The sequence below is a fragment of the Salvelinus alpinus genome, chromosome 6 (genome assembly GCF_045679555.1).
Source record: "Salvelinus alpinus chromosome 6, SLU_Salpinus.1, whole genome shotgun sequence".
NCBI lineage: Eukaryota > Metazoa > Chordata > Actinopteri > Salmoniformes > Salmonidae > Salvelinus > Salvelinus alpinus.
This window is the reverse complement of record NC_092091.1, coordinates 18,080,289-18,097,071: the sequence shown is the minus strand read 5'-3', so window position 1 is coordinate 18,097,071 and position 16,783 is coordinate 18,080,289. Positions and strand designations below refer to the sequence as shown.

General features: G+C 43.8%; 1 protein-coding gene across 1 annotated transcript in view; it reads left to right on the top strand.

Annotated features, from left to right (window-relative positions):
• LOC139578277 (potassium voltage-gated channel subfamily KQT member 1-like) overlaps positions 1-16,783 on the top strand; it is a 293,391-nt gene that overhangs the window by 189,727 nt on the left and 86,881 nt on the right. The window contains exons 17-18 of the mRNA XM_071405675.1: positions 3,985-4,025; positions 8,532-8,593. Of these exons, the coding sequence (XP_071261776.1) occupies positions 3,985-4,025; positions 8,532-8,593 (103 nt within the window). The remainder of the gene's footprint in view (positions 1-3,984; positions 4,026-8,531; positions 8,594-16,783) is intronic.

Sequence of the window (16,783 nt, the reverse complement as noted above, 5' to 3'; positions counted from 1 at the left end):
GAAAGCTACCTGTGTTGCTGATATTTAGTCCTAGATATGTGTAGTTTTTGGTGTGTTCTAATAGAACTGTGTCCAAATAGAATTTATATTTGTCATCCTTATTTCCGGACCTTTTTTGGAATATCATTATATTTGGTTTTTTTAGATTAACGGTCAGAGCCCAAGTCTGACAGAACCTGTGAAGATGATCTAGGTGTTGCTGTAACCCCTCTTTAGTGGGAGTGTGTCTCTCTCTCTCTCTCTCTCTCTATCTCTCTCTCTCTCTCTCTCTCTCTCTCTTTCTCTCTCTCTCTCTCTCTCTCTCTCTCTCTCTCTCTCTCTCTCTCTCTCTCTCTCTCTCTCTCTCTCTCTCTCTCTCTCTCTCTCTCTCTCTCTCTCTCTCTCTCTCTCTCTCTCTCTCTCTCTCTCTCTCTCTCTCTCTCTCTCTCTCTCTCTCTCTCTCTCTCTCTCTCTCTCTCTCTCTCTGTCTCTTGCAGTCACTCGCTCTCTCTCTGTAATGATGTACGCTGAAAGTCGGGAAGCAAGTTCAGGGAGTGAATACATTTAATAAATAAATGAACAAAACAAGAAACACAAACAGCGCACCGACATGAAACAGCAACATCGTTACAGAATGACGACTCAACAAAGGGAAGCATCGGGGAGTGTTTTTTTTGTGTTGGGGGTGATGTCGGGTCCGGGTGTTGGAGCCGGAGCTACCTGGCAAGCCTCAGCTGGCTCATCAGGCTCTCACGCCTCAGCTGGTTCAGTTCATCAGGTTTCTGCGCCTCAGCGGAGGCGACCGGTCCGCTCTGGATCCCCGAGATGGTTGGCATCCTGTGGCTGGAGCCGAACACGCTAGGGAGGGGGTACTGTCACATATGCTCTCTCTCCGGCGCTCTAGGTCGCCAGTCTGCTCGTTAGGGCGCACACCTGTCACTAGAGTTACGCGCATAATGACACTCACCTGGACTCCATCACCTCCTTGATTACCTGCCCTTTATATGTCACTCCCTTTGATTTCTTCCCCAGTTGTCATTGTTGCTGTTTCATGTCGGTGCGCTGTTTGTGTTTCTTGTTTTGTTCATTTAATTATTAAAGGTATTCACTCCCTGGAAAAAAAGAAGAAGAAAAATAAGCATTACACTCTCAAGTTGGTATTGTCACATGCACAAGTACAGTGAAATGCTTAACTTGCCAGCGTTTTTACACGTTTTTTAAAATCTGTACTGTCTTTCACTCCTTTTCTTTGTTGTGAATAAATAAAACCTAAAACCCAACAGTGTAGTAATCAATATCAAAATAGTATAACTAATACAAAATATATAGATATAATAAAGAAAACACAATAAATACAGGGTCAGTGCCAATACCAAATGTACAATGTGCAGGGGTACTGGAGTAGTTTGAGGTAGATATGTACAGTACATGTAGGAGGGGGATTAGAAGAAAGTGACTGGTTGCAGGAGAAATAATAATAACAGTAAACAAGTGTCAGTGTAGGCGTGATAAGCAGGAATATATACATACTTCTTGTTATAGAGTGGATACAGTGCCTTCAGAAAGTATTCACACCCCTTGACTTTTTTCCACATGTATTCAATATGGATTCAATTGAGATTTTGTGTTACTGACCTACACACAATAACCCATAATGTCAAAGCGGAATTATGTTTTTAGAAATGTTTACAAATAAATAAAAAATGAATATCTGAACTTTTGTCAATAATTATTCAACCCATTTGTTATGGCAAGCCTACATAAATTCAGGAGTAGAGATTTGCTTACCAAGTCACATAAGTTGCATGGACTCACTCTGTGTGCAATAATAGTATTTACAATGATTTTTGAATGACTACCTCATCTACGTACCCCACATATACAATTATCTGTAAGGTCCCTCAGTTGAGCAGTGAATTTCAAACACAGATTCAACCACAAAGACCAGGGAGATTTTCCAGTGCCATATAAAGGCACCTATTGGTAGATGGGTTAAAAAAAATACATTGAATATCCCTTTGAGCATGGTGAAGTTATTAGTTACACTTTGGATGGTGTATCAATACACCCAGTCACTACAAAGATACAGGCATCCTTCCTAACTTAGTTGCCGGAGAGGAAGGAAACCGCTCAGGGATTTCACCATTAGGCCAATGGCGACTTTAAAACAGTTGAAGAGTTGAATGGCTGTGATAGGAGAAAACTGAGAGACTTACCCAAATGTGATTCTAACTTGTATGTAAATAATCATACAGTTGAAGTCGGAAGTTTACATACACCTTAGCCAAATACATTTAAACTCAGTTTTTCACAATTCCTGACATTTAATCCTAGTAAAAAATCCCTGTCTTAGGTCAGTTAGTATCACCACTTTATTTTAAGAATGTGAAATGTCAGAATAATAGTAGAGAGAATGATTTATTTCAGCTTTTATTTCTTTCATCACATTCCCAGTGGGTCAGAAGTTTACATACACTCAATTAGTATTTGGTAGCATTGCCTTTCAATTGTTTAACTTGGGTCAAACGTTTCGGGTAGCCTTCCACAAGCTTCCCACAATAAGTTGGGTGAATTTCTCTTGAAAGAGTTGGTGTAACTGAGTCAGGTTTGTAGGCCTCCTTGCTTGCACAGGCTTTTTCAGTTCTGCCCACACATTTTCTATAGGATTGAGGTCAGGGCTTTGTGATGGCCACTCCAATACCTTGACTTTGTTGTAGGTCATTATCCATTTGGAAGACCCATTTGTGACCAAGCTTTAACTTCCTGACTGATGTCTTGAGCTGTTGCTTCAATATATCCACATAATTTTCCTTTCTCATGATGCTATCTATTTTGTGAAGTGCACCAGTCCATCCTGCAGCAAAGCACCCCCACAACATGATGCTGCCAACCCCATGCACGGTGGGATGGTGTTCTTAAGCTTGCAAGCCACCCCCTTTTTCCTCCAAACATAGCAATGGTCATTATGGCCAAACAGTTCTATTTTTGTTTAATCAGACCAGAGGACAAGTCTCCAAAAATGACGATCTTTGTCCCCATGTGCAGTTGCAAAACGTTGTCTGGCTTTTTTATGGCGGTTTTGGAGCAGTGGCTTCTTCCTTGCTGAGGACTCGTTTTACTGTGGATATAGATACTTTTGTACCTGTTTCCTCCAGCATCTTCACAAGGTCCTTTGCTGCTGTTCTGGGATTGATTTGCACTTTTCGCACCAAAGTATGTTTATCTCTAGGAGAACGCGTCTCATTCCTGAGCGGTATGATGGCTGTGTGGTCCCATGGTGTTTATGCTATTGTTTGTACAGATGAACGTGGTACCTTCAGGCGTTTGGAATTTCTTTTGATTTTCCCATGATGTCAAGCAAAGAGGCACTGAGTTTGAAGGTAGGCCTTGAAGGTAGGCTTTGAAATACTTCCACAGGTACACCTCCAATGGACTCAAATGATGTCAATTTGCCTAACAGAAGCTTCTAAAGCCATGACATCATTTTCTGGAATTTTCCAAGCTGTTTAAAGGCACAGTCAACTTAGTGTATGTAAACTTCTGACCCACTGGAATTGTGATACAGTGAATTATAAGTGAAATAATCTGTCTGTAAACAATTGTTGGAAAAATTACTTGTGTCATGCACAAAGTAGATGTCCTAACCGACTTGCCAAAACTATAGTTTTTGAACAAGACATTTGTGGAGTGGTTGAAAAACAAGATTTAATGACTCCAACCTTAGTGTATGTAAACTTCCGACTTCAACTGTGTCTCTCTCTCTCTCTCTCTCTCTCTCTCTCTCTCTCTCTCTCTCTCTCTCTCTCTCTCTCTCTCTCTCTCTCTCTCTCTCTCTCTCTCTCTCTCTCTGTCTCGCTCTATCTTTCCGTCTTCCTCTCTCTCTTTCCGTCTTCCTTTTTTTTCCTTCCACTTTTCTGTCACAGACATGAAACACTAACCAATGCTGCAAAGCTTTGTCCAAAGTTTTCCCTAACGTGTCTGTCTTGTGCTCCTTCTTGTCCCCAGACTGGACCATACGTTGGGGAAACCAGGAATGTTTCTGGCAGGTAAAACCCACTTGAGGATACTCATGAACTCTTGTCACTCCTCACTGTGCCCCCTAATGTTATATACATCTCACAAACAGAGACAACCAGGCACCATGATAAGGCTGAATAGACTAGACTAAATATTCTGCCAAGAGATCCCCAGTGTGTTTAGTGTGTACACGTAGTGTGTATAGAGTATATACATAGTTTGTGAGTGTGTATGTTTGGATATGTGTGTTTGGGTACACACACACACACTAGTATTTGTATGCACAACGCTGCCAACCCGTCTCCCTCTCTCCTCCTCTGCCTCCTCCTCATCTTCTCTCCTCCTCTGCGTACCACCCTCCCTCCTCCTCTCCTTCTTTCTCCCCCTCTTCCTCCTTCTCTGCTTCTTCTCCTCCTCCTCCCCCTGCTCTGTGTACCACCATCTTCCTCCTCTTCTCCATCTCTCTCTTCCACCTCCTCCTCCTCTTCCTTCTCCTCCTCCTCCCTCCCCCTCCAACTCCTCCTGGATGTTAACATGTCTTGGCTGACCCAGGAAGCTAACGGGGGAGCTAACATGGTTAAACACTTTCTTGATTGGCCCTGGTATTGGATTAGGAATCCAGCTGAGAAGCTTAGCGCACTTCCACGTGTTCTCCACACACACACACACACACACACACACACACACACACACACACACACACACACACACACACACACACACACACACACACACACACACACACACACACACACACACACACACACACACACACACACACACACACACACACACACACACACACACACACACACACACACACACACTACACGACACACTCCACGTCCATTACAACCAAACCAGCCATACAGCATAAAACTAGCGCAGTCAGCCTGCCAAACACACAGCCCACTTCCCCCAAGTCCAAAGCCTTAGACTGAGTCTGCCCTGGCCCTAGGATGGAGCCCCATTACACTGATCTACTGCTGTTATGTTTATAGGAACTCACTGCATGACTAAGACCTATTTGCGTTAGGGGCCCCTTAGTAAGGAAGTGGGGGGATGTGTGTGTGTGTGTGTGTGTGTGTGTGTGTGTGTGTGTGTGTGTGTGTGTGTGTGTGTGTGTGTGTGTGTGTGTGTGTGTGTGTGTGTGTGTGTGTGTGTGTGTGTGTGTGTGTGTGTGTGTGTGTGTGTGACGGGGGTGGTAGTGTACTCTGTGTTTCTTTACATGGGGTGTAATGATGAACCTGCAGTCCCCACGGTTATATCCGCGGGGCGGACGGGTTTAGGGTCATTACATATTGTGTGGCTGAAGGGTGGGTAGATGGGTTTAGGGTCATTACATATTGTGTGGCTGAAGGGTGGGTAGATGGGTTTAGGGTCATTACATATTGTGTGGCTGAAGGGTGGGTAGATGGGTTTAGGGTCATTACATATTGTGTGGCTGAAGGGTGGGTAGATGGGTTTAGGGTCATTACATATTGTGTGGCTGAAGGGTGGGTAGATGGGTTTAGGGTCATTACATATTGTGTGGCTGAAGGGTGGGTAGATGGGTTAGGGTCATTACATATTGTGTGGCTGAAGGGTGGGTAGATGGGTTTAGGGTCATTACATATTGTGTGGCTGAAGGGTGGGTAGATGGGGTTAGGGTCATTACATATTGTGTGGCTGAAGGGTGGGTAGATGGGGTTAGGGTCATTACATATTGTGTGGCTGAAGGGTGGGTAGATGGGTTTAGGGTCATTACATATTGTGTGGCTGAAGGGTGGGTAGATGGGTTTAGGGTCATTACATATTGTGTGGCTGAAGGGAGGGTAGATGGGTTTAGGGTCATTACATATTGTGTGGCTGAAGGGTGGGTAGATGGGTTTAGGGTCATTACATATTGTGTGGCTGAAGGGTGGGTAGATGGGGTTAGGGTCATTACATATTGTGTGGCTGAAGGGTGGGTAGATGGGTTTAGGGTCATTACATATTGTGTGGCTGAAGGGTGGGTAGATGGGTTTAGGGTCATTACATATTGTGTGGCTGAAGGGTGGGTAGATGGGGTTATAGACCTACAGTCATTGTCCAGATTTCAGTTTCCATTTAACCCATCTAAACAGGCTACAGTTCACTTGACATGCCATAGACCTATTTAAAGTCCCGTCTTGTGACTGTCAAATTTTTATAGCGCCTCACAATCACCGCACAGAGCATAGCCCGCACTCTTCTCATCCTCTTTTACCACTTAACCAAATCTTTCCCAAACATGATTTTTTCTGGCCCTCCCTTCTCTTTATTTTCAACTCTCCTTTCACAGCTTTTATATTATTGAATTAAACTTATAGAATTCCCTTTTTGCCCCCGTGGATTGACACTTTTTCTGCCAGTTTCCAAAAGCATTACTTGGTGATTGGCTGTGTAGGCTATTTGGCGTGTGTACAGTTAAGTCCTAAAGTTTAGGCTGGTGCACTAATACCAGACAGACTAAAATAATGAAAGAAAAACATCAATGTAGCTTATATCAATTGCACAAGAACTTTCCATTCATGGATTTTGCAAGGTATTTTATAAATCTTTATTCAATCCGCCCGCCATCCACATACCCTTCAGCCACACAATATTTAATGACCCTAAACCCATCCATGTCTAGGGTGGGCATTCTAGTTTCTTTATTTCTATGTTTTGTATTTCTATGTTTTGGCCAGGTATGGTTCTCAATCAGGGACAGCTGTCTATCGTTGTCTCTGACTGGGAATCATACTTAGGCAGCCTTTTTTCCTTTGGTGTTTGTGGGTAGTTTACTTTGTTAGTGGCACTTTTGCCCTAGTAAGCTTCACGGTCGTTTTGTTGTTTATTGTTTTGTTAGCGACATTTAAAAATAAAATGTACGCTAACCACGCTGCACCTTGGTCCGGTCATTTCCACCTAGACGACGGCCGTGACTATCCACCCACCATTCAGCCACAATGACCCTAAACCCATCTACCCACCCTTCAGCCACAATGACACTAAACCCATCTACCCACCCTTCAGCCACACAATATGTAATGACCCTAACCCATCTACCCACGCTTCAGCCACACAATATGTAATGACCCTAAACCCATCTACCCACCCTTCAGCCACACAATATGTAATGACCCTAAACCCATCTACCCACCCTTCAGCCACACAATATGTAATGACCCTAAACCCATCTACCCACCCTTCAGCCACACAATATGTAATGACCCTAAACCCATCTACCCACCCTTCAGCCACACAATATGTAATGACCCTAAACCCATCTACCCACCCTTCAGCCACACAATATGTAATGACCCTAAACCCATCTACCCACCCTTCAGCCACACAATATGTAATGACCCTAAACCCATCTACCCACCCTTCAGCCACACAATATGTAATGACCCTAAACCCATCTACCCACCCTTCAGCCACACAATATGTAATGACCCTAACCTCTCACAACTCCTGCAGAATTAAGCATTTCTTGCAGTAAAATGATACACCATATGTAGGCAACATTTGGACTTGGGAACAGGAGTGGAGAAATGTGATTTATTTATTTCTGCATCTTGAATGAATGCAATGCTCAGTAAGATAGAATCTGTACAGGTGCTGTCTTCATCATACAAGCATCATAAAAGCTGATAGTATTTCAACCACATAAAATGAACCTGAACTGAAATCATATCAGAAACTTTTTGGGGTTGGGTCATTTTCACAGCTTTCTTTTTCCTTATAACCCGTCAAACTGATGTCATTTGTACATTTTGCACAGAAAATCTTTCCTGTTTTTTTGTTGTTGTTGCGTTATTGTATTTTCTCCCCAGTCGCTAAATGAGAGATGACAGAGAGATGACAGAGACAAATATACCGATGTAACTAGATTGAAACATTCATTTTATCGATCTATGACATTATTCTGTTGAGGGTTTATTTAGTATTCTAGGGCAACATAATGACAGAAGAGAAGCTGCATGCATCTAATTATAGACAAGTTGACTAACAAATAGCCTACCAAAATGTCAAAAATTATAAGCAGAAACATATCTAAATCAGGCCCCCAAAAATCCTGCACCCGTTGTCAAAACATTGTTCTTCCATCTTTGACTGTAGTCCATAGTGCATTTTCTATATTTGCAGGTTAGGGTTGGGTGCAGGCCTCAGACTAATAGGGTGTAAATTAAGATGATTCAATTAGTCAAATGAATGAGTACCCTGGGCTGTTGGGTACAATAGGCTATTGGTCTTGTCTCATGGCAGTTAGATGTAAATTGGCTTGTAGTAGAGAAACAATGGTTGAACGGACCCACTTTAGTCTCCACTCCTGCTATCTAACTTCCCCTAGGCCTTGTGACATCTGATACCAGCAATGACCTCAGAGAATTAAGTTACAGCAAGTCTCACTATTGACCCTATAGGAATAGATCAGGATCTTTTGCATGCCTTGTGTTGCCCCCACCAATGATGATTGAGATTGTACCACACACCACAATAGTGAGGCCAGTGTTTGAATGAAGGGAAATGTGTGTGTTGTTTTTCAGAGAAAGGTGTAGATAAAGAATACTACACTGTGGGAGCCAGACTGGTCCGCCTGGAGGACAAGGTAAAAACAGGTTTATCCTTCCCTGTTCTTTGTATGTGTGTGTGTGTGTGTGTGTGTGGATTTGTGATCTTTGTATGTGTGTGTATGTGCATGTGTGTGTGCGTTCATGTGTGTGTCATTAGATAACTTTGTGCGTGAGTGGTTGTGTGTTTGCGTGCATAATGGATTCCCACATAAATAAATACTATAGTATTTTCTAACTGTTTTTGCGGACTAAACTGTATAATTCAATGTAGTGGTTTTACGGACTTAAGTCCCTTTACTGTAGTATATTGTAGTATTTGCAGTTATTTATAGTAAACTCAGAAAAAAAAGAAACTTCCCTTTTTTAGGACCCTGTCTTTCAAAGATAATTCGTAAAAATCCGAATTACTTCACAGATCTTCATTGTAAAGGGTTTAAACACTGTTTCCCATGCTTGTTCAATGAACCATAAACAATTAATGAGCATGCACCTGTGGAACGGTCGTTAAGATACTAACAGCTTACAGATGGTAGGCAATTAAGGTCACAGTTATGAAAACTTAGGACACTAAAGAGGCCTTTCTACTGACTCTGAAAAACACCAAAAGAAAGATGCCCAGGGTCCCTGCTCACCTGCATGAACGTGCCTTAGACATGCTGCAAGGAGGCATGAGGACTGCAGATGTGGCCAGGGCAATACATTGCAATATCCGTACTATGAGACGCCTAAGGCAGCGCTACAGGGAGACAGGATGGACAGCTGATCGTCCTCTCAGTGGCAGACCACGTGTAACAACACCTGCACAGGATCGGTACATCCACACATCACACCTGCAGAACAGGTACAGGATGGCAACAACAACTGCCCGAGTTACACCAGGAACTCACAATCCCTCCATCAGTGCTCAGACTATCCGCAATAGGCTGAGAGAGGCTGGACTGAGGGCTTGTAGGCCTGTTGTAAGGCAGGTCCTCACCAGACATCACCGGCAACAACGTAGCCTATGGGCAAAAACCCACCGTCGCTGGACCAGACAGGACTGGCAAAAAGTGCTCTTCACTGACGAGTCGTGGTTTTGTCTCACCAGGGGTGATGGTCGGATTTGCGTTTATCGTCGAAGGAATGAGCGTTACACCAAGGCCTGTACTCTTGAGCCGGATCGATTTGGAAGTGGAGGGTCTGGGGCGGTGTGTCACAGCATCATTGGACTGAGCTTGTTGTCGTTGCAGGCAATCGCAACGCTGTGCGTTACAGGGAAGACATCCTCCTCCCTCATGTGGTACACTTCCTGCAGGCTCATCCTGACATGACCCTCCAGCATGAGAATGCCACCAGCCATACTGCTTGTTCTGTGCGTGATTCCCTGCAAGACAGGAATGTCAGTGTTCTGCCATGGCCAGCGAAGAGCCCGGATCTCAATCCCATTGGGCACGTCTGGAACCTGTTGGATCGGAGGGTGAGGGCTAGGGCCATTCCCCACAGAAATGTCCAGGAACTTGCAGGTGCCTTGGTGAAAGAGTGGGGTACCATCTCACAGCAAGAACTGGCAAATCTGGTGCAGTCCATGAGGAGGAGATGCACTGCAGTACTTAATGCAGCTGGTGGCCACACCAGATACTGACTGTTACTTTTGATTTTGACCCCCCCTTTGTTCAGGGACACATTATTCCATTTCTGTTAGTCACATGTCTGTGGAACTTGTTCAGTTTATGTCTCAGTTGTTGAATCTTGTTATGTTCATACAAATATTTACACATGTAAAGTATAGTATTTACTGGTTGCTGAAAATAAACGCAGTTGACAGTGAGAGGACGTTTCTTTTTTTGCTGAGTTTATAAATACTGTAGTCAAAGAAAACTATAGTATATACTATAGAAATTAATGTAGTGTTTTCCAGATTGTAGTATACTGTAGTATTTACTGTAGGGTTTTTGTGGACTGTAGTATACTGTGGTGTATTTGTGGAAGTGGTAGTATACTGTAGTATTTACTGTAGAGTTTTTGCAGACATTAATGTAGTGTTTACTATATTGTTTTATTATCTTTGACATAGAAGTGGAGGATTTCTCCTTCAGGAAACCTACTGGAGAAATACTTAAAGAGCAAATTTTCCAAAGCCTGTTGGTAGGTTTGGGGTCTGAGCAGATAGTTCAGCACTTCTGCTTTTTTATCTATAATCTGTAGAGAACAATATATTCTATACTTGGCTTGTAGGCTTCTCACTTATGGGTAGACAAATTGTGATATGGGAAGGGGAATGGGCAGGGCATATGCACATTAAATACTTTAGTATTTACTATAGTTAAAAAAGTGTAGTGTTTTTGCGGACTGTAGTGGTTTTGCAGACATTACTGTAGTATTAACTACAGTGTTTTTTTTTGGGGGGGGGATAATGCTGTAGTATTTACTGTAATATTCTACAGTATGCTACAACATTCTATAGTAAGTACCAGTGGTGGAAAAAATACCCAATTGTCATACTTTAGTAAAGATAAAAGTCACCCAGTAAAATACTACTTGAGTAAAAGTCTAAAAGTATTTGGTCTTAAATACACTTAAGTATCAAAAGTAAAAGTATAAATAATTTAAAATGTCTTATATTAAGCAAACCAGACAGCACCATTTTCTTGTTTTTTTATTTACAGATAGCCAGAGGCTCACTCCAAAACTTAGACATAATTTACAAACTAAGAATTTGTGTTTAGTGAGTCCGTCAGATCAGAAGCATGTAGGGATGATTAGGGATGTTCTCTTGATAAGTGTGTAAATTGGAAAATGTTCATGTCCTGCTAAGCATTCAAAATGTAACGAGTACTTTTGGGGTTAAGGGAAAATTTATGGAGGAAAAGGTACATTATTTTCTTTAAGAATCTAGTGAAGTAAAATTAAAAGTAAAAAAAATATAGATAGTAAAGTAAAGTACATATACCCCAAAAAATGCAGTTCCTACTGCAGTATTCTATTGTAAACTGTAGTATTTTTTCATGTGGGTTTTCTTCAACAGAGTATGTTATGGCTGGTTACGGTCCATCGAGACGTTAAACACTCCTGATGGTATCCTAATCTCTTAGTTGTAATCTGCTGCTTGCCAGTGTGTACGTGACACGCAAGGTGTTTCATATTTGTCTGTTGATTAACGTTTCGTCAGTGTTTCCATGCCAACGACCCTATACCCTCTGTCCTCTACAACAACAAGTTGACTTGTGACAACAGTGGGTTGTGACTTGTGTTTATGATTCCAAAGGAGAACATGGAAGTTTTAAAAAGGCATTTCTAATACCAGCTAGAAGGGAGAGAGCACACATGCACGTACGCTCGCTCGCTCGCACGCACGCACGCACGCACGCACGCACGCACGCACGCTCGCACGCACGCACGCACGCACGCACGCACGCACGCACGCACGCACGCACACACACACACACACACACACACACACACACACACACACACACACACACACACACACACACACACACAGCCCTCTGGATCTCAGTGGATCATAGCCAATAGGCAGCAGCTGTGTTATGGAGGCCTGTGCTGTAACCAGGCGTGTCCCACTAGGCAGAGACCAGGCAGGGCAGTGCCACCACGTGATGCCTGCCGAATGCCCAGTCATTGCCCACCAGGGACCATGTTGTGCCAGCGTTAGTTGGTCTGACTGGAGCCTGTGGGCCGGATGCGGTGCCACTGCGGTCCTGTGACTATCAGCATGTGTGAAGCCTTTCACTCGCGTCGGAAATAATCAGATTCTGGTGTTTTTCCGCTCAGGGAAGTCTCACAGGATGACAATATGGCTGGAATGGGAGCCATTAAGCTGCCTGTCATTCAAAGGTCTCTGGTTCTCTTTAAGCTGAGAGAGAAAGGGAGCGAAAGTGTATGTGTGTGTGTTTCTGTGTGTGCAGTTCAATACTTTTCTCCATTCTACCATGGTTTTTGCTATAGGCATTGACTTTGGCTCATGGCTTCATGTCTACTATAATGCATGAGTGAAAGGACACAGCTCTCCAAGACCTCTGGTATTGACAAGAGTGAAATGATCCTGAACTAAAGACTAACCCTACAGGAGGGTAAAGGAGAGACTCACTCCACCACAGATTGAGTTCTGGCCCATTTGCTGTCTGTGCATGTTGTGATCACAATCTCCTGATTGGTAACATAAACCCACATTTATAAAACACACTCGCTGTCCCTCTTACATCCTGTGTCACACAGCAAAGCAATCTGACAGAAACGTAAAGTGAAACCGAAGGTTCCTAATTAGCAGACTGATTCAGGTGAAACAGCTGTTCAGAGCAGCAGGCAGCAGCAGCCTATTGTGAGGAACCCAAAGCCCCCAAATCAAATGTGTCTCCAATCACTGCATGCTCCCCGAGTACAATATGAAAAGTGTTTTGCATGACTCCTAGTAGAGTTGCCATGGTGACCAATTCCACACAGCAGAACTGAAAAATAGCAGTAAAAGCATGATACCCAGAGCACCAACTTGCTTGACTGTTTTCTGTGTGTATGTCCTCTCATATTATAGTTGTAGTCATGTGAAACATTTGTTTTGACGGGTTTGTGCAGTGCCCCCGGCAGGCAGGTGGATGAACCCAATGGCCCACCCTCTGTCTGTCCGTGCCTTGGCACATTCCTCCTCTCTCCACTCTGCTGCTCCAGAGGCAGCCTGGCTAGGTCCATCTCATTGTTTGACTTTTCCTTCTCTACTCTCCCTCCACCCGCCTCAGCCCTCACCCTCTGTTCTCAGCCCTCAGCCTCAGCCCTAGCCCTCAGTCCTCAGTCCTCAGCCTCAGTCCTCAGCCTCAGTCCTCAGCCCTAGTCCTACTTTTACTTCACTACATTCATAAAGAAAATAATGTACTTTTTACTCCGTACATTTTCTTTGTTACCTAAAGGACTCGTTACATGTTGAATGCTTAGCAGGATGGGAAAATGGTCCAATTCACGCACTTATCAACAGAACACCCCTGGTCATCCCTACTGCCTCTAATCTGGAGGACTCACTAAACACAAATGCTTGGTTTGTAAATGATGTGTGAGTGTTGGAGTGTGCACCTTGCTCTCCCTAAAAAAATACAAATAAAACATGTGCTGTCTGGTTTGCCTAATATAAGGAATTTGAAATGATTTATACTTTTGCTTTTGATACCTAAGTGTATTTTAGCAATTTCATTTACTTTTGATGCTTAAGTATATTTAAAACCAAATACTTTTAGACTTTTGCTCAAGTAATATTTTACTAGGTGACTTTTACTTTTACTTGATTAATTTTCTATTAAGGTATCTTTAGTTTTAAGTATGACAATTGGGTACTTTTTCTTCTCCCACTGACAATAATGTGATTGATTGCAAGTAGTGTTTAATTACACTCAGAATAACAGGATATCATTTTGATGATTGAAAAGATATTGACCTCATCAAGTTTTAAAATCATCTCATCATGGACCAAAGAAAGCTTAGCTTTCCTCGAAAGAACCTCAAAGTTGCATAATGTCTGCGTCACTTCTAATAGAAAACCTAAACACACAGACATAACCCACCAAAGTGTTATGGTAGAATCAGCCATGAATAGGGTCTTTCCCAACAGCCCAGAGGAATTATTAATCAAGTGTATACATCAGTGTGTGTGTTCATCAGTGTGTGTTGTGTGTGCCTGTCAGTGTGTGTTCATCAGTGTGTGTTGTGTGTGCCTGTCAGTGTGTGTTCATCAGTGTGTGTTGTGTGTGCCTGTCAGTGTGTGTTCATCAGTGTGTGTTGTGTGTGCCTGTCAGTGTGTGTTCATCAGTGTGTGTTGTGTGTGCCTGTCAGTGTGTGTTCATCAGTGTGTGTTGTGTGTGCCTGTCAGTGTGTGTTCATCAGTGTGTGTTGTGTGTGCCTGTCAGTGTGTGTTCATCAGTGTGTGTTGTGTGTGCCTGTCAGTGTGTATGTAAAACCCCTCCCCTGGCTTTCTCTTCGTCCATTCTTGGTCTGCCTCCAACCACCACTACAGATCTTCATTTGATCTTCATTTGATCACCCTGTTGCAGGAAATGTCAAACTTGTAGTGTGTTTGAGGTTTCAGACTTGATTTTCCCTTACAAAAAATGTATCAACCCCTACAATAAGTTATATTAATTGTAATCCACATAATAATTTACATTTCCTGTTGCTGCAGGATTATTTTCCTGCTGTAGAAAACTGGCTCAAATTAAGATCCTACATCTTTTTGAGTTGTGATGCGTAGCGCCAGCCAGCCACTATTTCCCTCTCCCCTCTTTCTCAACACTAAACATACACAAACAATGACTGAGAGCTATACTGCTCTGCTCTCTGACAGGCTGTATGTAGATGTGTCTCTACTGCTCTGCTCTCTGACAGGCTGTATGTAGATGTGTCTCTACTGCTCTGCTCTCTGACAGGCTGTATGTAGATGTGTCTCTACTGCTCTGCTCTCTGACAGGCTGTATGTAGATGTGTCTCTACTGCTCTGCCCTCTGACAGGCTGTATGTAGATGTGTCTCTACTGCTCTGCTCTCTGACAGGCTGTATGTAGATGTGTCTCTACTGCTCTGCCCTCTGACAGGCTGTATGTAGATGTGTCTCTACTGCTCTGCTCTCTGACTGGCTGTATGTAGATGTGTCTCTACTGCTCTGCTCTCTGACTGGCTGTATGTAGATGTGTCTCTACTGCTCTGCTCTCTGACAGGCTGTATGTAGATGTGTCTCTACTGCTCTGCTCTCTGACTGGCTGTATGTAGATGTGTCTCTACTGCTCTGCTCTCTGACAGGCTGTATGTAGATGTGTCTCTACTGCTCTGCTCTCTGACAGGCTGTATGTAGATGTGTCTCTACTGCTCTGCTCTCTGACTGGCTGTGTGTAGATGTGTCTCTACTGCTCTGCCCTCTGACTGGCTGTATGTAGATGTGTCTCTACTGCTCTGCCCTCTGACTGGCTGTATGTAGATGTGTCTCTACTGCTCTGCCCTCTGACTGGCTGTATGTAGATGTGTCTCTACTGCTCTGCCCTCTGACTGGCTGTGTGTAGATGTGTCTCTACTGCTCTGCCCTCTGACTGGCTGTGTGTAGATGTGTCTCTACTGCTCTGCTCTCTGACTGGCTGTATGTAGATGTGTCTCTACTGCTCTGCCCTCTGACTGGCTGTATGTAGATGTGTCTCTACTGCTCTGCTCTCTGACTGGCTGTATGTAGATGTGTCTCTACTGCTCTGCTCTCTGACAGGCTGTGTGTAGATGTGTCTCTACTGCTCTGCTCTCTGACTGGCTGTGTGTAGATGTGTCTCTACTGCTCTGCTCTCTGACTGGCTGTATGTAGATGTGTCTCTACTGCTCTGCTCTCTGACTGGCTGTATGTAGATGTGTCTCTACTGCTCTGCTCTCTGACAGGCTGTATGTAGATGTGTCTCTACTGCTCTGCTCTCTGACTGGCTGTATGTAGATGTGTCTCTACTGCTCTGCTCTCTGACAGGCTGTATGTAGATGTGTCTCTACTGCTCTGCTCTCTGACTGGCTGTATGTAGATGTGTCTCTACTGCTCTGCTCTCTGACAGGCTGTATGTAGATGTGTCTCTACTGCTCTGCTCTCTGACAGGCTGTATGTAGATGTGTCTCTACTGCTCTGCTCTCTGACTGGCTGTATGTAGATGTGTCTCTACTGCTCTGCTCTCTGACTGGCTGTATGTAGATGTGTCTCTACTGCTCTGCTCTCTGACAGGCTGTATGTAGATGTGTCTCTACTGCTCTGCTCTCTGACTGGCTGTGTGTAGATGTGTCTCTACTGCTCTGCTCTCTGACTGGCTGTGTGTAGATGTGTCTCTACTGCTCTGCTCTCTGACTGGCTGTGTGTAGATGTGTCTCTACTGCTCTGCTCTCTGACTGGCTGTATGTAGATGTGTCTCTACTGCTCTGCTCTCTGACTGGCTGTGTGTAGATGTGTCTCTACTGCTCTGCTCTCTGACTGGCTGTATGTAGATGTGTCTCTACTGCTCTGCTCTCTGACTGGCTGTGTGTAGATGTGTCTCTACTGCTCTGCTCTCTGACTGGCTGTGTGTAGATGTGTCTCTACTGCTCTGCTCTCTGACTGGCTGTGTGTAGATGTGTCTCTACTGCTCTGCCCTCTGACTGGCTGTATGTAGATGTGTCTCTACTGCTCTGCTCTCTGACTGGCTGTGTGTAGATGTGTCTCTACTGCTCTGCTCTCTGACTGGCTGTATGTAGATGTGTCTC